At 42.7% G+C, this 27,541-nt stretch overlaps 1 protein-coding gene across 3 annotated transcripts in view; it reads right to left on the bottom strand.

Annotated features, from left to right (window-relative positions):
* Positions 1 to 27,331, bottom strand: part of ppargc1a (peroxisome proliferator-activated receptor gamma, coactivator 1 alpha) — a 42,978-nt gene extending 15,647 nt beyond the window's left edge. For 2 of the 3 annotated variants that reach the window (XM_058066967.1, XM_058066965.1), the window contains exons 1-7: positions 27,007 to 27,331; positions 25,063 to 25,242; positions 7,695 to 7,892; positions 6,501 to 6,632; positions 4,876 to 5,155; positions 3,275 to 3,320; positions 3,049 to 3,125 (exon numbers count right to left, since the gene is read on the bottom strand). In XM_058066967.1, the coding sequence (XP_057922950.1) occupies positions 3,049 to 3,125; positions 3,275 to 3,320; positions 4,876 to 5,155; positions 6,501 to 6,632; positions 7,695 to 7,892; positions 25,063 to 25,242; positions 27,007 to 27,057 (964 nt within the window). In that variant the 5' untranslated portion in view covers positions 27,058 to 27,331. The remainder of the gene's footprint in view (positions 1 to 3,048; positions 3,126 to 3,274; positions 3,321 to 4,875; positions 5,156 to 6,500; positions 6,633 to 7,694; positions 7,893 to 25,062; positions 25,243 to 27,006) is intronic. The other variant, XM_058066966.1, reaches the window with a different exon arrangement.
* Positions 27,332 to 27,541: the final 210 nt, after the last annotated feature.

Below are 27,541 nucleotides of genomic sequence, written 5' to 3'. Positions count from 1 at the left end.
TAAGGACATACCTGGGGGAAAAAAAACACCTGTCAATGATCCTCTATGACAGGAGTGCTCTGCTGTTTTTAATATTCCCACACCAAATGCATGTCAAAGATCCTCTATGTGACAAAGTATGTTGCTATTTTTGAAGATCTTCTACAAATAAATTGTGACAGGATCATTTGAATAAAAACAAAGCTCCTCCAATCTGGTGTTTCTAGGAATCAAAAGATTCAAAGATCCTCTATAACAGTAACGCTTTTCTGTTATTAAGGACATACCTGGGGGGAAAAAAAACACCTGTCAATGATCCTCTTATGACAACGAGTACTCTGGTTAGAAATGTGCTGCAAAAATGCTACGCAAGGGTGTTCTAAATCAGCAGTGTCCAAAGTGCAGCCTGGGGGGCATTTGCAGCGCATGGCTTGTTTTTTATTGGTAAAAACACAATAACACAAGCTTTGCCCCCCACCAAAAAAAGAGCCCCCCTTTACTGCTAAAACTTAGTGTCTCCCAAGTGAGCTGCTCTATGTAGTTTTGCATGCTAAAGATCGTACTCCCTCGTTCCACGAGTTTATGTATGACCATCACAAGGTCAACAGGTTGTCCTTTAGCCTCGTGCATCTCAGGTTAGTTTCAGTGTTGGGTATTTATTTACAAGCTGTGGAAATTACACATTGTGGGTGAACCTTGTTCTGTCAGGGAAGGAAATTTGTAACAAATCCCTAAAGCCTCCTATCAGTCCGATTTTGTCCTCCTCCTTGTTTCACCATTTTGTTGCCTCACCGTCCAGTTAATATCTCTAATGCTTTTAAGTTGGACTAGCTTTTATTTGGGATTGAATATTAGCGAGCTGGAAAGTCATTAGCGCAGGACAGGGCTATTGAGCCCCCCCACACGGTGAAAGTAGTTCAAGGTGAAAGCGGTCCTGATAAGAATAAAATTCCACTACGATGCCGTAACTGATAAACAAGTGGGCGTTCCTCACTTTTGTCAGCACGGATGGTACGTTCCATGAGTCAAAGTTGATGATGAAATGACTTTCTGTGAGTTATTGCATGACGCTTTTTGTGATAGATGACTGTTAAAAACCTTTGCATTACTTCTTCTATTGTTCTCCCCCCAGCGGCGACATGATTAGCATCCATCCATCATGCCCGAGTTTGACTAAGGGACACACATTTATCTAATTCTGATTTATTTTGCCCTCGCCCGCTAATGGCTTCTAGTTTATGACCCGACGTGCGTTTTTGTTTTTCGGGACAGATGGCGCTGAATGAAGCTTCTTCAGGCATTTGCTGGGCATCATTTATATACAGTCTACTATATCTGGTGTCTACACTTGCATGACATCAGGTATTCCCAACACAGCCCGGCTTATTTATTCCATCCTAGCCGCCTCCTCCGATGCCGGATTTGATGCTAAGAGCTGTCATTTGGTGCAATTCAGAAGCGAGCAAGAAATGGTGTGCGTTACAAGAAAGGTAAAGAAGAGCGTAGGTGTGTCGGAGTGACATAGCGGAGATGCTCTGGTTTGTTCTGTTCGAAATCCAAGCAAGGGAAGGAGAGTAATAGTGACGGTGTGTGAGTGCATTAACAATGCTATAAAGTGGGCTCATCTCAGGACTTGCCATATAACTGCCATCTGTCTGCTTGTAAATCTGCAAAGAGGAGGTGGAGGCCGTGAGCAGAAAGACATCTGAGAGGAATGACAATCTATTTGCCCCTTGTTGCAGTGCTAGTCAACTGGCGGCACACGGGCCAAATCAGTCAATGACATCAAAGTGGCCCTCAAGTTCAGTTCACATTATTGCGACAGAGTTCTAAAACGAGAACTATTTTGTCATATGGAGGATCTTTGACTGGCCTTTTAGCAGTAGGTCCTCAAAAACAGCAGAGCACTCTAGTCATTTAGACAATCTTTGTTTTTGCAGTAAATTGTAATTACTGTCACATAGAGGATCTTTGACTGGCATTTTTGCAGGAGGCCCTCAAAAACTGTAGAGCATTCCAATAATATAGAGAATCTTTGACCAGTGTTTTTTGTCGTCATTCCTGTCACAGAATATTTGACTGGTGTTTGTGAAGTAGGTCCTCAAAAACAGCAATAGGTCTTTAAAAACAGCATATAACAACAGTCATATAAATAATGTTTGTTTTTGCTGTATGTTGTCATTCCACACAGAGGACATTATTGGCATTTTTGCAATAGGTCCTCAAAAACAGCAATGGGTCCTTAAAAACAACAGTGCACTCCAGTCATAGAAATAATCTTTGTTTTTGCATTCCTGTAACATAGATGATATTTGACTGGCATTTTTGCAGTAGGTCCTCAAAAACAGCAATAGGTCTTTAAAAACAGCAGATAACAACAGTCATATAAATAATGTTTGTTTTTGCTGTATGTTGTCATTCCACACAGAGGACATTACTGGCATTTTTGCAATAGGTCCTCAAAAACAGCAATGGGTCCCTTAAAAACAACAGAAAAAAACTCCAGTCATAGAAATAATCTTTGTTTTTCCATTCCTGTAACATAGATGATATTTTACTGCCATTTCAAAAACAGTAGGTTGTCATTCATATCACAAGGTCTTTGACTGGTGTTTTTGCAGTAGGTCCTCAAAAACAGCAGATGGTCCTTAAATTAGCACAGAAGTCCGATTGTATATTGAATCTTTGACTTGTGGTTTTGCACTAAGTCTTGATTGCAGTCACATAGAGGATCGTTGACTGGTATTTTTGAAGTAGGTCCTCAAAAACAGCAGTAAGTCATTAAAACAGCAGAGCGCTCCTGTCGGATAGAGAATCTTTGACTAGTGTTTTTGAAGTAGGTCCTTAAAAATACCAGTCTCCTGACAGATAGAAGATCTGTGACTCTTGTTTTTTGCATTAAAAACAGCAGAGTGCTGATATCTTAAGGAGGATCTTTGATGAGTGATTTTGCAGAGAGTGGGATGTCTTTTTCTAATAAATTCTGGACATCCTAATCAATACTTCAAATCATCCATATGAACATCTTCCTAACTCGGAACACTTGAGATGCAAAGAGCGCCTTCTTACCTGGGGTTCCAGCAATCGCCACACTTAATGTGCACTCAATGGTTTTGTTCTCAAACGATGGTGATCCCTTGTGGTCACTGCAAGAAAAAAAACAAAAAACAAAGGGAGACATTTAAGTCACATGCAGACATTAAAGATGATACTAAAAGACATGGGAATGAGTCACAAATAATGCCTCAGCTTGGACTTATGTCTTCTATACTGTCTCTATCCAGTATGCACTTACTTTGGAGACTCTGGGGTCAAAGGAAGTGGCAAGGTGGTTGGTTTGGCTGCAGAACACAAAGGAGCATGGGTAATTATTGATCTAAGAGCTGCAACAATGAATAGATATCAAATTAAAATGCACTAAAATGATTACAAAATCAAAAACACCCATTCCTGGTTAGACGTTCTATTGTCTTTTTGTTTCTTTTGGATGACCCTATCCTTATCTTATAGACTCTATGAGGCAGGATGAGGTGATGTCACAGGTGTCCACATACAGACATAGCCCGCTGGAGACAGCTTGGGATGGCACATAGAGAGACAACACCGCGGATAAGACACGCGATGGCGGGTGAGACCCCCTTCCACCAACAAATTCATAATCAATAAGCATGCAATGACTGGAGGGGAGTGGAATGTTAGCCTTTTTGGAGTTGGTCCACATTGCTCCAGTCATAATGATCTTTGACTAGTGTTTTTGTTTGTTTTTTTTTGCTGTCAGTCCTTAAATAACAGTAAAGTGCTTCTCTTATGTGTATACAAAATCTTTGCAGTAGGTCTTTAAAAACAGCAGAACACTCCTGTGATATAGAGGATCTTTGTCTGCATTTTCACAATCGCTCCTTAAAAATAATGCAGCTGTGATGTGAGGTCTATACGGGTCTCAGGTGTCCAGATACAGACATAACCTGCTTGAGACAGCTTGGGATGGGACAATGGACAGAGAGACAAGACACATGACGGCGGGTGAGGCCCCTTTCCACCAACAAAAATCATCAAGCATGCACCAACAGCAAGGTGAGGGGGGGGTAAAGAAGATAAGAAAGGAGAGTCAAGGAAGCTTGTGCAGTTGCCCGAGGCTTTGGCCCGACTTGTGGAACGTAGCTCTCAAGACTAAAGACAGACAACAAGTCACCCCCCACACACCCTAAACCCCCACTCCAATTTGACGGAAGGAATGTTAGAATTTAGTCGAGTTAGTGGAAAAAGTGGTTAGGAGAAGAAGAAGCAGCAGCAGCAGAGATAAAGGCCAGCGGGGGGGGATGCAGTCATGATTACCTAACAACAGGTGGTCTGCGTGGTCTGGGCGCGGCCTGTGTTTCATGCGGGCGGGGGCGGGCTCTGCATTGCTAGTATCTGGGAAGCTGGGCGGGCGGGCCCTGACATCATCATCAGCATCATCATCATCATGGTCAACATACTCCCCATGGCCTCCCTGGCTTAGACTCTTGGGGGGCTGGGGGGTCTTAGGTGGGGCTCGGTACTGAGCAGGCTTGGCGGTGAGCAGCCGGCTAAGTAAAGGGTGCCCTGGCTTCTCGTCCCGTTTCTTAATGGTGACGGTGACGCGCCTACGCTGGCTCTTATCTCGAGGGGCGCCTACAGCCTCTCGGCAACGCTCACAGCTGTGACTCGCCTCTCGGGGAGGGAGGGAATAAGAATGCATATACCTAATAAACCTAGCGGCAGAGGCCAGCCGGTCGGCGTCACCCGGCCGCCTCTCTTCTTCGCCGGTGTAGCTTCCGTGGCCACCCTTCGACTCGTCAACATCCTGAGAGCAACGCTGCCACTTCCCAGCCCCAACACCAGCCACACAACACTGGCCTGCAGCCCGGCGCTCACCTCGCTGCGGCAGATGCTGCTGAGATGGCACGGCGGACTTCTTCTTGGAGGACGAGGAGGAAGTAGAGGAAAGGGAGGAGAACGAAGACGTGGACGACGAGGACGGCGAGGAGGACGAGGAGGAGGCACTGTGGCCGCCCTTGACGTCGCTGGCTTTAGTGTGGAGTAAGATGTCATCGGTGGCTGTTAGGTACTTCAGCAGCTCGGTGCAAGGTCGCCTCAAGGAACGGTTCTGCTGGCCGGAGACCACCCTCGCTTTGCCGCTCCAGGTGCTCTCCGTCTGTACAAAAGAAGAAGAAGCCATGTTTGCATTTTATTGAAATAATGCCACATCTTCTCAAGGGACATAGAAATGTACAGACTTTAGTCAGTGTACAGCTTATAGCAGATCTACACAACACTCAAACATGGTAATGGCAGCATAATTGTCTGCATGAGTGCTGCCTTGTATGTTTTTTTCTCCAATCAGATTTCAGTTTCTATGTGTTGCCATGTTGATCTACTCTGAATCAGGAGTGTCTACCTATATCACATACACACTATTGGCAATGGGGCCGTTATTTTAGCCAATCAGACTTCAGATTGACCGCTCAGGGCCAGCAGGCCATCCCAGGGTTTCCCCTCTGATTTTTTGGAAGTTGTTGTGGTGGATTACATGGATTACTGGAACCTTGTCCTGTGATCCGATGAAACCAAGATAAACAATTTGGTTCAAATGGTGTCAAGCATGCGTGACGGCATCAGGGTGAGGAGTGTAAAGACAAGTGGCTCATGTCTTCAGTCAGGCAATGTGGTGAGAGTGTCATGGTGTGGGGCTGCATGAGTCCTGCCGGCACTGGGTAGCACAGCGACAACAGCAACAGCATGATGATGATGCCCTGTATTGTAACATTATAACGAACCCAAACACACCTCCAGAAGCAGAGGGTAAGATAAGAAAGTGATGGACCTAAACCTCATTGAGCATCTATGGGGCATCCACACACTGAACATGGTAGATTGCAAGGTTTCTAACATCCAGCTGCCCTGTGATGTCAGAGGTAACGTCTAGTGTTCAAGATCTAGTGAACTACATCCCTAAGACAGTTTTGGAAAAGAATGGTAGTGACACAAAATATGGACACTTTGGACAGAATTTGGACATTTTCACATTTGTGTGGTCCTTTGAGCAGACCGAGTCCTTGGTGAGACCTCATACGCTGCGCTCCAGAAACGGATGACTCAAAGGCACGTAATGAAAATGGAATGCGACACTCGTGCAAACGTAGCACAACATAACAAGAAATATGTTTACAGAGGAGGGTCATTTGAAAATAAGAACAAATAAAGTACCATGTTTAGACCAAAAAAAATGACACCTCTAGCGAGCAATTTCATCATGGCATCATTCCGACAATACGCCTTGCTTTTTTTTTTCTTTAACAGTCGGTGATAGCAAGACGGATATGTAGCGGCGCTAATGAGGAGAACGCCGCCGCCAACGCTGCCGTGTCTGCCAAAGCTCAACAGCAATCACCCTGTTTTCATTACACCCTCTCGGGGATGCAGAGCTAGGCCACCGAAACAAGAAAATTGTGAGAGCGGAGTAGAGGGAGGAAGATGATCTAAGGTAAAGATGTGCATACCTTGACGACGGCAGGTGGTGGTCTGATGCGATGGTTGTTGTTGCTGCCGGCTGCATGGTTCTGTGCCTTGCCACCTGTGTATTGATTGTAGCCCAGCTGGGAGTTGGCTGGTGCCAGGAGGAGCTTCTTCAGCTGGAATGTGATAGCAAAATTTACCCAAATTATCAAAATGGACATTATAAGGTTGTGGTTTTTTTTTCATCTAAAGTAAACAAACTTCAGAGCCCCAATTGTGGTTAATTAAACATGCAAAAATGTTAGCCTTAAAGCTAACAGGTGTAGCTGCATGCTTGTGTGAGACAATAAACAATGGTCGGAAGCTCGCTGCCAAGGAGGCGTGGTGGTAGGGGGATTAGACGAGACCTGGAGAGAATAGATGGATTTACTTTCATTCTGTGCCCGCTCCATTTTCTTGCAATGTGTTTCCTTGCGTAGCCACCGCGGTACTAACAATATTGATTTGATTTGGCTACATTATAAGCATTAGCACAAGTTGAATAACATAACAAGTATCACAATATTCTAGTATCGGTACAGAAGCAAATGAACAATGGCAAATGTTAGCAAGAATGGACAATTATTGATGCCAAATGTGGCCCGCAGGACACTAGTTTGAGGCCCCCGCCTTGATATGAAAGTTTAATGTTAGTGCGGCCCGCGCAAGTTTGATATGGATGCTGTATGGTATCATGTACCCAGAAAAAATTATTATGTTTGATTAATGTTTATGTTAAAGGTTAAATAACTGTTAATAGTTATCCTCCCTATCCGTGTGGAAGTGGTAAGTTTTTGGCTATTTAAGTTTAAAGGAAATAACTTGAAGGCTACCGTTTAGGTCGCTAGCTCTCTAGTTTGCGAGTTAGCATGTGTCTCAAGACCCTGCAGTTGCGCAATATGTTGTAAATAAAAAGAGTATAAATGTGACTATAGTCATACTAGTATTCATACTAGTATTGGCACAGTAGTTGTGGTAAATTCTCGCTGATATCGAGTGAAAAATGAGATGCGGTTCTTCAGAAATGTAATGTTAGTGCCCATACTAGGTGTCCTGGCTGGTCCAACAATATTTACCACCACTTTATTATCCACTTTATCATGCTGTATTATAAACATGTTCTCCGTCTTACAAGCCAGATTTTTGAAGCTGATCTGATGGTTTCAAGTGCAGCTGTTACACATGGTTAAAGCGATTACCAGGGAGGGTTCCTCTTGGTCCTCCGGAGTAGGAGGCAGATCTTCCGGGGACGAGGGACAGCTCTGGTCACTGGCATTGGTCACGTCCCCGTCTGCCAGAGCTTCGAACGAAGGCAGGCCGTCCTCGTCCACAGGGATGCTGTCCAGGGTCTCAGTAAGCACTGCCAGCAAGTTGGCCTCATTTTCTTCATCTATCTTCTTAGCAGGCGTGAAAAAAAATAGTAGATGGACAGAAACATAGAGAGGAGAAAATAGGACAGTTTAGTCTGGAAGTTGTAAATCTTTTCTTCCTAGGAAAGTAAAACTGGTGGGTGATTGCATGCATGTGTTGAAAAAAGATCCAAAATAAATGAAAATCCCCACCCCCCCATTCCTAAGTGAGTCAAGCCTGTCAGTCATATTTTAAACACGCGGCTTAACTGGACCAAAATAATATAGTCTCCCAGAAAAGCCATTAGCCAGGCTGACAAGCGAGCAAGTATCTAGGGAAGGCAGGGACGTTTTCAGAGGGAGTTTGTGGGCAAACAATGACGCCCAGTTCAAATCTACGCTGACAAGATGTTTGCCAGCAATCCTCCAGATAATGCCGAATAAAGGCGCTATATTTAAAGATGCTAATGACAGGCGGCGAATTTCTGCAGACGCATTATAGGGGTGTGAAATAAACAAACAAATGTTGCATTTGGAGATGGATGCAGATAAAGATGACTATTGACAAGAGAGCTTTTGGCTGGGCAGGGAATATACTGTATATATGTGCATTTTTGCAGTAGAAAACATCAAAATGCAGTAGAGAACTCCTTTCATATAGAGGAGGGGTCTCAAACATGTGGCCCACAGGCCAGATGTGGCCCGCAGGACACTAGTTTGAGGCCCCCGCCTTGATATGAAAGTTTAATGTTAGTGCGTCCCGCGCAAGTTTGATATGGATGCTGTATGGTATCATGTACCCAGAAAAAAATATTACGTTTGATTAATGTTCATGTTAAAGGTTAAATAACTGTTAATAGTTATCCTCCCTATCCGTGTGGAAGTGGTAAGTTTGTGGCTATTTAAGTTTAAAGGAAATAACTTGAAGGCTACCGTTTAGGTCGCTAGCTCTCTAGTTTGCGAGTTAGCATGTGTCTCAAGACCCTGCAGTTGTGCAATATGTTGTAAATAAAAAGAGTATAAATGTGACTATAGTCGTGTTTTGTCATGTCTACAGGGCTCTAATAATGCTTTGTTAATTTTAATCTGGAAAAAATAATTTGTCTACCCACCAACTATATGTGGTTTCTTAAGTTTTTATTATTTGCCGTTTTATTATTATTATTATTATATTTATTTATTTATTACTGATTGATTGATTTTCTTTATTCTTGATTTGTTTATTTATTTTTCATCTTATTTTGTGTAGAAAAATAAAAAGTAAGATATTTCAGAACAGTGGAATGTTTTATCAGAGCTGTTCTTGTAGAAAATTGGAACCAAAGCAAAGTTTTTTAAATTTTTTTGTTTTTAATAAATGCATTTTTTTTTTGAAAACCTGATGCGGCCCAGTCTCACCCAGACCCGAGCTCCAGTGGCCCCCAAGTAAATTGAGTTTGAGACCCCTGGAATAGAGGATCTTTGATTAGCGTCTATGATAGTGCATTTCTAGCTTAACTTTAAACTTTTTTTTTTTTAATGCCTACTCATCAGGTGACCTGAATCTGTCCTCTAATTGGCCGGTTGGGGAAACTAATTGACTGCCAAAACAAAATCAAACTGTTGTTTCCTGGCACAAAATACCCATTGACAACGGTTTTGCAAAGGGATAAACATGTGTTATTATGCTTCCCCTGACAAAATGTCAGAGTCCGCCACTGGTTATTTTCATGCTTCCTCCCCCCAACCCCCTCCAATTTTCATTTAGCAGACGTCTCAGATGTTCAGTTAGCTAGCTAACAGTGAGGAAAATGTTAATGGGATGCTCAGTGAGTAACAACATGAGCACTCTGTCATTATTAGAAAATGATGAAGGGGACATATTTCACAGAGATAACGCCACGTACGAAGACTGAGAGTAGGGGGATGGGGTGGGTGACGCCACCCTGGCAAAGCGAAGACGTCCTGGCAGGAAATTGGACTGTATGAGGTGTCACGCTGTTTAATTACTTGTAAGGAGCTTTAAATCCAACCCACTGGAACGGCATGCAACTCCCCCTCAAACGTTATTACCTGGTGACTAAGAGGGAGAGAAGGGATGGGGGGGGGCTTGGCAGTTATTAGATGCTTCTTTGGCCAAATTCACGTGAGAGATTAAAAGTAGGGACATAAATGAGTCTTTAATGAGCCATCTGTTTAGGGTCGACCCCATCCCCCACCAACAAGCGACACAGAGAAAACATCCTGGAAGACACACATGCAGACCAACCAATGTTGGCATGAAGGTGTTTGTGGCCGAAGTGACCGACCAATCACCGGTGTGGCCTGTAATGACATATACTGTCTGTAATGCACACTGGCCAGTCTTTGAATTAAGAAGCACTGGTCATTGACAAGGCGGCACGGTGGACGAGTGGTTAGCGTGCAGACCTCACAGCTAGGAGAACAGGGTTCAATTCCACCCTCTGCCATCTCTGTGTGGAGCTTGCATGTGGGTTTTCTCCGGGTACTCCGGTTTCCTCCCACATTCCAAAAACATGCTAGGTTAATTAGCCACTCCAAATTGTCCATAGGTATGAATATGAGTGTGAATGGTTGTTTGTCTATATGTGCCCTGTTATTGGCTGGCGACCAGTCCAGGGTGTACCCCGCCTCTCGCCCAAAGACAGCTGGGATAGGCTCCAGCACCCCCCGCGACCCTCGTGAGGAAAAAGCGGTAGAAAATGAATGAATGGTCATTTACTGGTTGTCATTGGAATAACTGACATGTAAATGGAACAATGTTCCCATACAAAAACATACAGGATTGGTATTATGTGTAATGATTGGCCAAAATTCCAATAACTGGTGCTATGTATAAAACCTGACATGTAGACCAACCAATGTTGGCATGAAAAAAAGACTCAGATAACCAATGACTGATGAAGCATGTACAGATCCTCACAATGTGGAATCCTTTACATGGAGATTGGCCAATGTTTGCATGAGCAATAGGTCTATGTGTCCTAATGGACTTGTAGATTGTGCAATGTTTGCTTACAGAATGAGCTGAATGTCCGAACAATGACTGGTGCTATGAACAGTGACTGCCGATGTAAACAGTGAGTCCAATCACAGACCAATTACTGGTTCTCTTTGTAATGACTGATGTCCCCATGAAAAAAGACTAATGACTGATATTACGTGTCATGACCGGCCAATGTTTGCACAAACAATAATTCTAGTGACCAACAATGAACTGGTGCAACATTTGATGACTGACATGTAAACTGTTCCATAGACAAAACAGTCACATTTCTCACCTGTGACTTAGACTTCACATATTGACCACCATGATGTATAACAATATATCCAACTAATGCCTGATACAGAATGACATGTAGGGTTCCAACACCCAACACCGTCCCTTAAAGATACAGTTCCATGTATAATTTCAATACATTATAGAAGAGTGTCAACTAACAGGAGCAGGATGATGTGGATGGCAATGAAGGGTTCCTGTCACTTCTATTGATTACTCCTGAGCTATAGAGAGGAAAAAGGGGACACAGAGAACAAAGAGATAGTGATTTGGTGGTAGGTCTTACGTCTCTGTGGAAATACTTTCTCGGTCATCCCGCTTAATGGACCTCACCAAATTAAAGATATCTTAACAATCTTGGGCTAATTGTGGAGATCACAATATATTAACCCGCTTCCAATCCTAAAGGGTGCCATTCTGTGGCTGTTTTATTCCAAATGCTTCAATTGGCCATAAAACATGCTGGCAAGTGCTTGCCAGAGCTTCTCCTCCCGCCTTTCCCGCCTCCTTTACCCCGCATTCCAGCAAAAGAAAGGCGCTTGTTCATTATGAGGTGAGGTCCTTTCGTTATCAGGTAGGGCTTTCTTTCAGATTGTCCTTGCCATTAACTATTTTATTGAGTTTCACGCTGCGCCATTGTGTGCCAGCAGATACTATTCACAAGACTGATAACTCTGGAAGAAAGGTGAAAGGAGCTGCTTTAAACAAACAACAAAAGTTTAAATTAAATCTGCTAATTGCCAGAACCCAAACAAATGTAAACTGCTTTTTTTGGGCATGGAGCTGTTCATCATTTGTATGTTAAAAAGGAACCAAAAGAATTATAATATGTAAAAGTGGGTCATTGACAGTTTATTCTTGTTTTGCACAAACCTGCACCTTGGCATTGCTTCATATTACACTAATCACAGCATCAAAGTATTGCAAAAAAAGTAAGTCAAGGATTGTCGATGTGACAGAAGCATTCGGATGTTTTTTAAGTACCTACAGCAAAAATACTAGTCAAAGATGCTCAATATGACAAGGAGTGCTCTGCTGTTGTAAGGCCCCGTTGCAGAAATGCAAGTCAAATATCCTCATGAGTGCTTTGCCTTTTTTAAGGACCCGCTGCAAAAATGCTAATCAAAAATCCTCCTTGTGACAGGAGCGCTCTGCTGTTTTGAGGAACTACTGCAAACATTGCTAGTCAAAGATTCTGCTGTTTTAAAGCACCTCCGACACTAGTCAAATATCCTCACAGGAGTAGTACTGTTTGGGCCGACTGCTTGATACGACTAGCATTTTGCAATACGCCCCCAAAAATAAAACTACGTATATGTTTAAGCTCTTTCCTGGCCAGCAGAAGCAGCAATTAGCTTTAAAAATAGCAACCAACCAAGCTCTTCTTATCATCAGAAGTTACTCCCATTGCAATCATTTGACTGGTGGTTCTACCACGACTCTGCAATAATCCATTAGTCCTGCTCGGAATTCACCACTCGGAAGTCTCCTTGTTAAAACACGAAAGCTATGTGAGTGAATTGACATTAGGCGAGAGCACGCCGGCTATTTATATGCCAGATGTCTGTCTGGGTTTAGAAGGCCATGCGAGTAATACATCACAGAGGAAATGGTTTGACCCATCAATGATGTGTGTGTGTGTGTGTGCAGGGATGATATATCTCCTGGGAACCATTGGAGACTGTTAGAACGCTATCACATGAGCTGACGTGGGGGACAAGAGAGGGAAAGTGAAAGTGAGAAGAGGCGCTATATAAATATATATGCGAATGTATAGATGTGTGCGTTGTAGCACATCCTGACCACATCCGATTGAGACACCTACCCTTGGGATGTAAGCGGGGATGTTCTTTCTTCTTCCTGTTAGAAGCAGCATCACCCTCTTGCCGCTGCTAAGACTTGAACTAGCTCACATCTGCAAGTGTGGCTCGTGTAGAAGCTTCTAGTAAGCCTAAAAATGAGCTGAGTGACTCAAACGGGGCACAGGATCCTGCAATGTATTCTAGATAGAATTATGCACAGCCGTGCAGCCATTAAGACTGCATAAGATACATTTACTGTACATGGTTGGCTGCATGAGATGTCACGTCCGGTTGCAGTCGTCACTGGCTGACAGATTCGAGTCAAATAAACGTACATATGTTGTTCATCGAGGGCGGCACGGCAGTCGAGTGGTTAGCGCGCAGACCTCACAGCTAGGAGACCAGGGTTCAATTCCACCCTCGTCCATCTCTGTGTGGAGTTTGCATGTTCTCCCCGTGCTCCGGTTTCCTCCCACATTCCAAAAAAACATGCTAATTAATTGGCGACTCCAAATTGTCCATAGTTATGAATGTGAGTGTGAATGGTTGTTTGTCTATATGTGCCCTATGATTGGCTGGCGACCAGTCCAGGGTGTACCCCGCCTCTCGCCCGAAGACAGCTGGGATAGGCTCCAGCACCCCCCGCAACCCTCGTGAGGAAAAAGCGGTAGAAAATGAATGAATGAATGAATGTTGTTCTCGCATCGTTTAAATAGGGATTTCGGAATAAAGTTGTTACGAAGGCTCTGTCCATATGTGGTGCTTGTACATCATGTCATGTGATGGCAATTGGTCGGCAACATAACCACTTTCAGAAAGTAGTGCTTTGCTTGACCACAATGCAAAGACAAGTACAACGTCATCAGATTTTGTGATTTTGTTTGTTTTTGTATTTCTGTTTATTTAGGCCACATGCATGCCTGGTAAAGATGTTGCTGTGAGTTCGGAATAATATCTGTGAATGCAATGACAATAAAAGAGTAAAAGATAAAAGACAAAAGAGTGACTCGTGGGGATGCGACATTGTGTCTCCATCTGCCATTAACAGAGAGGAATGGCTTGCCATAATGTGCATGCATTAATAGCGTGAAAAAGTTGAACATAGTTAATTCAGTACTTTAGGTTTTTGACAACCCTAGTTTAAAATGATAAGGACACATAGAAGAATATGTTCATGTAGGTCGACTTGGTATAAGAACGCACAGAAATGTTGGAAGTCCTATCTTCAACTGCTTCATTCATGATGTCCGATGAGGGAGATAAGCTTTCACCGCCGTTTGACAGCCTTGTTTTCAACTATTTCTTATCTCTATGCAGCACACCATGCACACTCACACAATTCTAGCAAACAATTTCAATGGAATGTATCATTATCCACATGAATCTGTCAAATATTTCACAAAGATATTGAGTGCGTATGTGGCCATGTTGAACATACAGGTTTTTAAACCAACCAACCAATGTTCAAATGAAGAATGAGTCCAATCATCAACCAATAACTGCTGCTCGACATGACTGACCAATAATGTAAACGGACCAATGTTTGCAGGAAGACTAAATCACATGACTTAACAATTGCACATTGTACGTATTATCATCATCGTCATGAAAACCGACTAACACTCATACAATGAATACAACTGCCATCTGTGACATCACAGACCTCCACTTTTACAACGCCCTCTGAAACCGAGCGTTTTGACTCATCCCACATCTCACTTCCAAATGCACAAAACTCATTATCTGAAACTTTGGCATTGTTTAACACGAGAATACAACATTGTAATTACATTTAGAGGTCAGAAAAGTGAAAAAATCATAATAGGTCCCCTTTAATGATTGACATGTTGATCGATGCTTGAATAAAGAGTATTTCCAATACTGATCACTGGAGCTCATTGATTGAAATATAATTGTTTGTTGTCTTTGTTTTGGACTAGCAAGGAGAGCAGGAAGTACACCACGGAGAACGTCTTCAGAAGGACGCTAATGTGCTGCTCTAAACACATTGTAGACATCATTGTCAATGCATGCACAGAAGCCATACGGGGGGGACAGGGCAATATCAGACGTATGGTAATTGAAATGACACAATCTTTTTGGGGGGAGAAATGCAGTCGTTTGATTGTGGCGGCAAAAGAAGGTCAGCGTATTCAATTTGCACTCAATAGCGGTGTGACAGGGAAACACCTGAAAGCACACGATCTTATCAAGGCCCCACAGTCTCCACCACTTAGCCTCTGGCTAAAAGCTATTTGCTGATTAGCAAATAAATGCATTATCTTTTTACCTTCATTTGTGTGTGTGTGTGCATGAAGCAGGTAGAGGTGGGTCTCTTCTCCTGCTCGGTCATGACATTGCAAGCATGCTATCTGAGCTATCTTTTTATTCTTTATTGTTGTGTACTTTCATGTGCCATATGGGCCGCACTTCACTCGCGTTTGCATGGTGTTCATCTTTACAAGTGAAGAGAACAAAGCTTCCTTTTTGGAGAACACATATGGACACAAGTATTGGGACATCTGCTTATTAAAACAGGATGTGAAAATAAAATTGCTCTGCTGTTATTAAGGATGTACTGCAAAAAAAAGATCCTCTGTGTAACAGTAGAGTACCTACCAAAAAAAGCAGTCAGAGATCCTCTACTTGACTGTGCCCTGCTATTTTTAAGAATATACTGCTAAGTAGCTGCTATTTATTAAAGCTAATCACAGTCTCTGCCAGCCGGGACACAACTTTAACATTTACTTTTATGGTTTGGAACACTGTCAGATGCACAAGTGGGACTTCCAATGTATGGTTGCATGGCTGCACATGGCCCATAATCACCCCTCTGTCCATTCCAGTGAGTTCATGCTAAATGACCAGAGGTCTTTGGCGGGACGTTCCGATCCGTCTCTTCCTGCCACCTTCATCGACATATGTTGACCGGTCCATGACTGGCACCCGATCACCACGGCTGACTCTGATTTAGTCCTCATGGAATTCAGGCTGAGACGAAATAATATGTTTAGCAATAGGTCCTTAAAAAAAACGTAACAATGGATTGGATTTATATAGCATCTTTCAAGATACGCAAAGCACTTCACAGTGAAAGACATTATTCAATCACCCCACAGTCACACACTGATGGTGGTAAGATACACCCATCTGTATCTACAGCTGCCATGGAGAAGACTGATGGAAATGTGGTTGGCAATTTGGCATCTCCGGCTGCCACCAAACATTCGTTCACATTTATACATAAGTGTGGGTGGGCAGCACACAATGTCTTGCCCAAAGACACAACAACAGTGACTGGGATGGAGGAACCGCTAACCCTCCTGAGCCACTGCCTCAATCTTTGACAATTGTTTTTGCAGTAGGTCCTTAAAAACAACAAAGCGGACCTGTTATCTAGACAATCTTTGATGGGTAGAAGATCTTTGATTAACTGTAGGTTCTTAAAAACAGCAGAGCACTCCGTCATTTAGAGGATATTTGACTAGGCAGTAGGTCTGTAGAAACAGCAACGCGGTTTTATCATATAGATCAGGGGTCTCAAACACGCGGCACGCGGGCCAAATGTGGCCCGCAGGACACGAGTTTGAGGCCCCCGCCTTGATATGAAAGTTTAATGTTAGTGCGGCCCGCGCAAGTTTGATATGGATGCTGTATGGTATCATGTACCCAGAAAAAAATATTACGTTTGATTAATGTTCATGTTAAAGGTTAAATAACTGTTAATAGTTATCCTCCCTATCCGTGTGGAAGTGGTAAGTTTTTGGCTCTTTAAGTTTAAAGGAAATAACTTGAAGGCTACCGTTTAGGTCGCTAGCTCTCTAGTTTGAGAGTTAGCATGTGTCTCAAGACCCTGCAGTTGCGCAATATGTTGTAAATAAAAAGAGTATAAATGTGACTATAGCCGTGTTTTGTCATGTCTACAGGGCTCTAATAATGCTTTGTTCATTTTAATCAGAAAAAAATAATTTGTCTACCCACCAACTATATGTGGTTTCTTACGTTTTTATTATTTGCCGTTTTATTATTATTATTATATTTATTTATTTATTACTGATTGATTGATTTTCTTTATTCTTGATTTGTTTATTTATTTTTCAAGACATTTGAGAACAGTGGAATGTTTTATCAGAGCTTTTCTTGTAGAAAATCGAAACCAAAGCAACGTTTATTCATTTTTCTGTTTTTAATAAATGCGTTTTTGTTTTTTTTTTGGAAACCTGATGCGGCCCAGTCTCGCCCAGACCCGAGCTCCAGTGGCCCCCAAGTAAATTGAGTTTGAGACCCCTGATATAGAGGATCTTTGATTAACTGTAGGTCCTTAGAGGCAGTAGAGCAGGCATCTTATCTACTGAATATTTGACGGAAGTAGGTCCGCAAAAACTGACAGCTCCTGTCACATAGATGATCTTTAACTAGCATTTTTCTCAGTACATGCTCAAAAACAGCGGAGCACCCCTGTCATTTTGAGAACTCTCTGACTAGTGTTTTTGCATTGGGTTCTTAAAAACAGTTTCTTGCTGTGATACAAATGACATGGAGCTCTCCAAGCCACTATCGTTTCGCAGTGTCTGTCTGTCACATCCACTTTCCTCCTTTAGCTCCCCGAGGCGAGGGATTTGTTTCTAGTCGAGAAGAGGAAGAAGAAGTAGCTGGTTTGGTCCAAAACAATAGTCTCTTCTGGGAATGTTTGGAAAACGAGCATTTTTTGATCTGCTTGCCTGTCATGCGCTCTCTCCTATACACACATGTACATGCACACACACACACAGACACACACTGCTCTCTCCTACACGTGCACAAACACACACACACGTGGTAGTCCCAGTGGGATGCTGCTGATGATTGCTTTGGTGATCCTGCCCAGCTGATCCCAAAGCCCCCAGTGGATCTCTTCCACCACCACCGTCTACAGGTGCATGTGTGTGTGTAATTGAAACTTACAATACACAGATCAAATAGTGGTCTTTTCTATTGGTGCATGTGTGTGTGTGTGTGTGTGTGTTGGGTGGTGGTGATGTCTATTTTTAGCCAAAAGGGGTAATCTCAGCTAAGAGCCTTTCAGGGCTGTTTCACGTTAACCTGGCCAAAACACTAAGCCAATAATCCAACCCTCCCCCAGACTCTCTCACACACCACACACACTCACACACACACATGTTGCCATGATGCCACGCGATAGTGCCAACACTGCTTGTATTATTTAACAGTGCTAGAGTCCCGACTTGCACGAAACATGAAGAAATATGACAGCTATTGTGCTCCCTAACAAATAATATAGTCAATATTGAGGATCCAATAAGTAAAGAGAGTTTATCCCAGGTTTAGATAATGAATCCTGTGAGCATTTTCACTGGATTTGCAAATAAAACGATCTTAATTAGTAAGCACGGTGGCCAGGATTACATAGCATAAGGGAAGTGATACATACAAACAACTTGTCCGGGAATGAGGGGAAACAATTATCTTTCAATAAACTAGATTTTATAGTGCTATAATAAGCTATTGAATGATTCTCGATTCTCTTTTTAAGGACCTACTGCAACACGAGCCAAAGATGCTCTTCATGACAACAGTGCTACTGTTTTGAAAGACCTACTGCAAAAAGGCAAGTCAAAGATCCTTTATGTGACAAGAGCAAAAATGGCATTGAGGAGTTCGTTTTGAGCAGACAGTCCAAACAGTGTCTCAGCATGAGAAACGTAGGGCTAGTGTACTCTACTGAGGCTCACAGTGAGAATATTATAATTCATACACTCCTTTCGCAGGAGCGGTGAACCGGTGTGGGCGGTGTATTCACAAATGTCAGCATAAATTTGCAAAATAATAAAAAAACACTCAGCAGGGTGCAGGAACAGGAACAATAAGAGTCTCTGCTGTGTGCGAGCTTATAGTAATTGCTTATTCACTTTTTTTTTTTTTTTTTTTTGGTACCGATCAATCTAATCCCAAAGAAAGATGCACAAAGCGTCCCCGATGCCTTCAGGAGAACGAAGGCCGTCAAACTGCATGAGCGACAGAGCTCGGCGACGCGTGATCGCATGCTTGCAGAATGTCCACACACACTATCTTGGTAAGGCTCTAAAGCCTTGGCATTTGCTTTTACTAGCTGCAAAGCCCACAACCTTTTACTTCCAATCCGTGGGCTTTGATTTGGGCTGGCATGAAGCCCAAACCTCGCCTTCTCTGCCCATCTGTCCTCATGTCTGTCTGTCTATCTCATCATGGACACGAGTCCTGGGACACCTGGCTATGACACGAATTTGCCCTGGCACTAGGCAGCAAGCTACCTTAGACCAGGAAGACGATCATTCCTCTTATTGCAATGGTATAAATCACAAATATCTTTGTTTTTGCAGGAACTGAAGCTACGGAACTCATCTTCCTTTTTCTAGACAAGTCATACGGCTCAATCATTGCTGCCTAACGTCAACATTTCCATACACTCGGCTGCTTTAATGATTAACGGGCCCTGGACCAAGAGTCAGCAGGAATAAGAACGTAGAGTGAAATAATTACTCTTGATTCTTCGGGGCTCTACATTAAAAACAAAAATTACTTGCCCATGGGGAATCCTTAAGGTGAGAACTATTTGCCCGAACTTGCTGATAATTCATCAGATAATAGTACTGATGCATTGTATTTGGAGGAATGTCTGAAATGTATGTTAACATGGCATGCCATACTACCTTACACAGCGTAGTCGTAGTAAGCAGTGATATTTATACGTTGTGCACCACAATGAAACATTACTGAATAGACACATTTGTGTACTAGTAAAGTGTTTTTAATCCAGAAAAAAAAATGCTCAATGGTCAAACAATAATTTGTGAAGCAAAGGTGAGAAAAATACACAGAGAAATGGAAGCGCTAGATTTTGTAGCTTGTGCAAAATCAGCACTTGGTATTGGATCTAATCGGTGGTGTTTCATTGTGACCACTTGTGATTCACTCACCTGTGCCATCATTTGATTTGCTGCCACTAATAAAATACTCATTTAGGAGGCACTGTTTCATCACTTTTTGCTGTTTTCCTTCAGAAGTTGTTGAAGTATTAGATGATATTGGCAGGGACGCCATGATAGATGTTTTCATAGTCAAACGATCGCTGATTGGTTGATCGCGAACAAGAACGGGTTTTGGGTAAAACGCGAACTGCGGACTGCGGTCTAAATAAACGATTCTGATTGGTCCATTCCAAGATTTGCAAGGATTGGTTTGCAAATTACCACCAGAATTACGCAGTCTGTGTTTTACCAACACCCAACAAGAACCGCTTTTAAAAAAACTCTTGGCAGTATGGCATACCAAAGTGCACTTGCCCGATGGGAATATCACTGATTGGATTTACTTGCCCGAATTTTGTTTTAACTTGCCCCGGGCCATCGGTACATCGTTATTGTCGAGCCCTGATTCTTGTTCATGGTGAAGTTCATAGGGCTCAATCATAGTTGCTCAATGACAAAATAAGCACATACTGGACTGTTTGAATGACAAACTAACCCTAGAGAAAGACAATCAGCAGGAACAGGAACCAACATAATTACTCTTGATACTTGTTCCTGTAGTAAGGCAGAACTCTTAGGATTCAATCATTGCTGCCCAATGACAAAACTGCCATTTGCAAGTAGGTTTTAATGACTGACTAACTCGAGACAGAGAGTCGGCAGGAACAAGAACAGAGACCAACATAATTACTCTTGATTCTTGTTTCTGCTGTTGCCAGGCGTAGCTGATTGGGCTCCATCATAGCTGCCCAATGACAGAATTACCATGTCAGTTAGTTTAAATGACGGACTGACTCGAGACAGAGAGTCAGCAGAAACAGTAACACTGACCAACTTTGGTCCGTGTTGTTGCCAGGTGTTTTTTACACGAGCGCATGTAATTTCCATCTCAACATGGTTGCCACTTTTACAAGTTCTCATCTGCTACCACATGCAGAGGGGAGCAGTCACATTAATTAAACGATAAGTCTGTATTGCGTTACAGTCAAACTACACTCGACTACTCTTGATTCATGTTCCTGTCATTGCCGGGCAGAGTTCACCGGGTTCAATCATCACGGCCAAAGGACTCAATTATCATACTATGACTAAAAAGTCAGCTGCCATTGGAACGTAGAGCAATAAAGCTGCTCCTGATTCCTTGTTATTTCCAAGCATCATTCATCGAGCTCTCATTACTGGCCAACATCAAACCGAGAAAGAGTCCATATAAGAACTGGAGGGTTGTTGCTGGGCAGAGTTCATAGGGGTCTATCGTAACTGCCAATGACAAAATTGCCACAAGAAAACACACACTAAAATAATAACTGCAATGACATGGAAAGGTTTTGTTTTGCATTAAATAAAAATGATTAACATAGCATCCTCTACTAGATTGATAGCATACAAATGCATAGCTGGTTGAAGCATAAGCCCATCTCATAACTGATTGATTAAATGATCAATTCAGAGGTGTGTCCTAATACTTGTGCCCACACACACACACACACACACACACACATGATTCCACTGTAGTTCTCCGCCATCAATCAAAAAGTTTAAGCCAAGCATGAAATCCGAGTCGAGATCTGGCAGGTTAAAAAGACATTGGGTCAACGCTGCCATGCTGTTATCTTTGGCAGTACATCAGGAACTTCATTGCACCAAGCGTCCCCCTTAACAACTGACGCCCAAAATAGAGCGCCGACATTCGCGGTCAGTGCTCCTTTTTTTTTTTTTTTTTTTAAGAGGAGATGTTGGTCGCGAGTGAGGTGAGGTGGTTAGGGTCTACATTCGCTACATTTTGTGTCAGGGGACAGTTGGGAACAGCGCAAAAGGCCAGCCAGGGGACAGCCTGGGATAGCCTGAGGCTCAGGGTGGCAGCCATGTTGCTCAGGGCAAGCCTTCTTTTGCATCGTGACGATCAGCTTTTTTTATCGTGATGATGCGCATTGATTGCCTGCTTTCGCCTTGTGCAGAGGCTAATTAGGAAATACATCCGCAACCCCCCGCCCACCCCACCCCCCCAGCGCTTTAATCCTTGCCAAGAGGCAAACTTTCCCCTGTCAGATTAAAAGGGATTAGCCGGGTCCTGCTGTATGAAGAACTGGCCACTTCATATGGTGACTTTAAACTTTTCCAAAGATGGGGAGGAGGTTGCATAAACACAACCCTGATACACACACACACACACACACACACACCTCACTGTTAAGTGCAACACAATAGCTGCTGGCCCAAAACATCATCATGCGTAGCTGCCAGTGTACAATATTCAGGCAGAACACATGCGCTGAATTCAAAGGGACACATATGGGTGATTCTCCTGAAAGGGGCTCCAGAGACACACCGACTACGGTGATATGAAGCTATAACCGTATAAAAACACATTGATTAAACATTATTGTCTGTTGTGTATAAAACAAGATCTGATGTCAGTTGCACCTTTTTGTGAAATAAATAATACAAAACGGTGGAATTTACATTTCAGCTCAACAACACCTCATTGTGCACCAAACACATTATGCTGCATACAAAACCTGCACAATGACCAACTACCCTAAACAGCATCGTCTGCACACACTGTAACTACATTTTAATTGAGGACGACTATATGCAAATGAGCTGACCTCAGCTGCCTTGACACACAATATGAACTACAGAGTACATCCCTCGCTCCACGCTCCATCGCAGTTCGAACATTGCTCCCTCACTCTGCGTTTTTCTTCATAAATTATTCGACAAATAAATAATTGCTGTTTTATGGTTTACTGCGATCTATTATTATTAAGCATTTTCAAACATAAATATGTTCTAAATGAACTAAAATACAAATAAATACAAAGACGTTGATGAATTGTAGTCTGCTGGCCACTGGGTGTCACTAGTAACACGCACCAGACTTCAGCACCAATAGTAACATAACAATAATAATTGTCATCATCATCATCATCATGATAACACGGGCTACTGGCCGTACTCCTGCGAAACTTCAACTGGGAATCCCTGATATCACGATGATTTCACAGACGGAATCACAGAAATGAGCAATAAAAGTGGAATTTACTATTTAACACAGAATGTCGCGGGAATTGACATAATTTGAAAGAATGTTGTTGTCATGAGGAGGATCAGTTGTGACAGATACAAACACTAAACAGCCCCCTCCACACCTCAACAGGTAAAATAGGCAATAAACACAGGCGAAGGTTGGCCGAATGTCCTCTTATGGAGCGGGGGGTTAACTTCGTTAGACTCGGGCTAGATGAGTATATTTTCACCACGTTGTGTTTTACTTAAACATAAGGAGTGTTGTACAATGCCTGATGATGACATTGGACTTGAACGATTTTTGACCAGGAGAGCATATCGCGGAAATTCATTCTGGTCTGAATTTCGTTGAATCACCGCTACAAAATAATATAAACATGGGACAAACTAAATAAAACGATGAGGCAGCTGGTAATCCCACTTAAAATTTGGGGGTCACAGGGATATGCTGGAGCCTATCCCAGCTGTCTTCAGGAGAGAGGCGGGATACACCCTGGACTGGTCGCCAGCCAATCACAGGGCACATATAGACAAACAATCATTCACACTCACATTCATACCTATGGACAATTTGGAGTCGCCAATTAACCTAGCATGTTTTTGGAATGTGGGAGGAAACCGGAGTACCCGGAGAAAACCCACTCACTCACAGGGAAAACATGCAAACTCCAGAAAGCGATTCCCAAGCGGAGATCCGAACCCAGATCTTTCCGATCTCCTAACTGTGTGCACCGTGCAGTGCAAAATTAGCAAATAAAATTTAATCATTTTCATGTAAATGTTACATTTGAGAATTCAGTAAACAGTCCCCTGCTGCCATGAAATATCCCCAAATATGATATTTTCTTGCATTTTTTTCTTCATAAACTGACACAGAACAATGTATGTTTTTTTCATATGCAAATTGGCTACAAAATAAGAAAAAATGTCTTCAAATTTTTCTTGCTATACCACACTTTTGGTACCCCTTTCAGGAGACTGATCCATTTTCAAGATGTTTCCACGCACATCCAAACAACATGTCAGGGGGAAATATAGTGGTACAGTAACTATTTTACTACAAGTACTACAAGTACAAAAGTGATGCATTTGAGCGTACTGCAAAAGTGCATGAACAAAATCCTCCAATATGTCGTTTAGAAATCTGCTGATAAAACTGCTGGGCTGGTTTGATGTCATTAATGTGCCAGATTTGGGCCAAATGCATCTAGTTGACTACGCCTATAAGACTAATAAGCTTTGTTACAAGTCATTACAGACCAGTAAATAGTGCTGGCTTTAACTCATTGGTATTTTTACTCTTGCATATCACTGCTTGGCGGCAGACGGTCACACCAGCAACCACTTAGACCACTCTGTGTTTAGGGGGCCAGGGGTTATGTTAAAGGTGACTTCTTTGCGGAGGTTAAACAGGGAAAGAATTCCGCCTGTTATCAAGCTGCAAACGTGAGCGAGCACATGACACGGACTGCCGGCAGGTGACATTTTAGCCCCCTTGAGGCGAGGCCATGCCATCCAATCCCTGTCTTTCTTCCTTTGCTGGTCTATCTACGGTACTGATAACTTCTTCTAATGAACTCATGGGGAGGGAGTGCGAGACTGATGGCTTTATGGCCCCCGGGCTGGATCATCGACCTTGTTGGCAGGTTCCACAGAAAAGCGGACAGGATGAAAAGTTTTACAATCTTTTCAGGCGTGTTTTTTTTTTTTTTTTATGACGTGAAGTCCACAGTTTGCCTTCAGATGTAGGCCGCGTAAACACCTTTGATAAGGAAGCCCACCACTGTCAGGACCCAATATGGGGACAAATAATAGGGACCCTGCTGGGCCCGTCAGGACTGCCTATTACTAATCAACAATCCTCCATATGACAGAGCACTTGAATGTTCTACTGCAAAAACACTAGTCAAAGATCCTCTATGTGACAGGAGAGCTCTGCCATCAAAAGCCTCCTGCAAAAAAAAAAAACAGTCGGGACCCAAATAAGGGGACAAAGGTCCTGTTGGTCTTATCAGGCATCCCCTTATCTCCCTAACGCTCTTTTTGTTGCCGTGTTTTCTTTGCAAGATGCCCCTGCAGCAGTCGCCGTGGTGACTTACCTCAAAAAGATTGGAGACCTCGTTGCCATACTGAGTGGAAATGATCTCTGATTGGTCGCTGTACCACTTCAGGCCGCCTAGGAAGCCGTCGGCGTCCAGGTCGCTGACGTCCAGCTCAGAGAGGTCAAGTTCGGGGAGGTCCGGGCAGAGGGGCTGGTCTTCGCCAACTAAGGCAGCACACTGTGGTAGGGACAGAAGACAGAAAAAGACAGTTGTGTTGGCTTGTAGTTGACTTTATCTTATAAATGAGGGCCTGTGTTGTGAAAACAAGCAGAAAGCAGCAAGTGTGTGTGTGTGTGTGTGTGTGTGTGTGTCTCAATTCACACACTATTTCTTACAAGTGCGTTCACATTGAGAAGTACGACAAAATACGGTGCCTTGTCCGTACCCAGATGTTGCACTCAAAAAGACCAAAATGATGAGTGTGCATTGATGGACACTTACCACCCTCAATAGCCGCCATCTTGGCTACGTAGCAGAAGGGGAGGGACTAACATTACTATAATAATTGAAGTGTACTGACAGAAGTATACAATTTGAGACACAGCCCAATTTTTTCTGATTTTCTTTGGACATCTCAAGACAGCCAAAGGAAATGTTGGCTTTTTTTAAATGATTGTAGGTAAATTATTTACAGTTTAGTATTGTCTCTGTTGCTTAAATTAGCCTAAAATTGCCACATTACACACACATCACACGTGTTCCTCACAACAAAAAAAACGTTACATTGAAATTGCTATTTTTGAGTTGTTGAGGAACATAAACAATCCCCCCAAAAAACAATACTGGCTTGGAATGTTTTCATTTGTCCACAGGAGGGTGCTATTTTTTCCCCTTCAAAGCATACTGCAAAAATTATTATTGATTTCTGTTTTCTGCTAGGGTGCTATGCTGCAGAGATGATAAGTGGGTGTCACAATGATGTCCATGCAAAATTAAGTAATAACTGATGTAACCGTAGTGGTCCTTCAAAGCGTTAACCTGAAAAGTGCCAGTCGGTTTACATAAAATATATAATAGCTATATTTGCTTATTATTACTAACAGTAAGATATAGGGCAATGACAGTAATATTGATTTTTTTATAGTGTCAGATTAGTGTGAAAAAATATTAATATATAATAGTATACTGCAGTTTTTGGGAATATTTTTGCCACTCTGCAAGTTTTAAGTATATACTGCAAAAACACTACTTAAAGATGATCTATTTGATATCTGCTGTTTTTAAGAGCTACTGTAAAAACCGCTAGTCAGCTATCATCCATATGACAGGAGCACTGTGCTGTTTTTAAGGACCGCCTTCAAAAACATAAGTCAAAGATTCTCTAAATGATGGGAGCGTCTGCCGTTTTTAAGAACCTTTTACAAAAACACAACTAAAAAAAAAACCCTTATAACATCTGCTGTACCGACAGCAATAAGACTAGTCAGGACCCAAATAAGAGGACAAGGGTCCAAGTGGGCTTATCAGGCGTCATCTTATAATGGAATAATAAGACAGAAGACAAGTAGTGCATCTAAAACGAATGAAGGGCAATTGGGAGCTGTTCGGTGCAAAATATTTATAGTTTTGCACCACTCGACTCCAGGAAAAATACCTGCAGCGCTGATAAATGCTGTGAATGCAAATGGAGCGATTATGATAAATATAGACAAGTCGTTGATGCTTTTAAGTGCTAATCATCAAGGGGTCCGTGCGTAAAAAGAAAAAAAATGTCAAAATCACCGCTTCCGTGGTACCCGAACGCACCAAAGTGCACCGATACATCCGACTGCAAGCGAAGGAGTCTCCCCGTAAGCATGGAAATAAAGGCTTTTTTAAAAAAAAACAAGATAGTTGTCCTATTGTGCATCCCATTCTCTCCCAATTACGCACCAGCTAGTGGGGGTCCAAAAAGCCGAGAAGAGACAAGTCCACCACATACAAAACACAACGATGTCTCACCTCTAATTCTCTCCACACCGAGTCCTGCTGGTTACACCTGTCCCACGCCATCCAGCCACTGAATGACGCTTCGGAAAAAGGACAAAATACAACCCTCCGTGCACACGCTGCGAACAAAATGCGTAAAATGACACAAAAAAGAATGCAAGTAAAAAAAAAAGAAAAAGAAAAAAAAGAGAGAGGCAAATCCACACACGCTTTAGTTCCCCACTGGCGAAGAAAAACTGCAGCTCCCCTCGCCGAGAATGAACCGAGGGCACCTGTCTTCTTACAACTGCTTTCTATCACATGACAAAGCTATTAAAAGTAGGCTCGGGGAGTGACTATCAACCTCCACGCTACTCAGCCAAGCCGGTGACGCGCACAGAGCAGGCGGAGTCTGCAGGCATGCATGCAGGCTCTGCATGCACACATACGTAGTAAAAAAAAAAAAAAAAAAATCAACAACATCCACCATTCGACCAAAAAATAACCGTGCATGCTTTTAAGTGCACTTTTAACGCACACAAAACAGCAAATAATCATTTTAAAACTG

The sequence above is a fragment of the Doryrhamphus excisus genome, chromosome 3, assembly GCF_030265055.1.
Source record: "Doryrhamphus excisus isolate RoL2022-K1 chromosome 3, RoL_Dexc_1.0, whole genome shotgun sequence".
Classification (NCBI taxonomy): Eukaryota; Metazoa; Chordata; class Actinopteri; order Syngnathiformes; family Syngnathidae; genus Doryrhamphus; species Doryrhamphus excisus.
The sequence above is the reverse complement of the archived record's forward strand: the minus strand, read 5'-3'. Positions and strand labels throughout refer to the sequence as shown.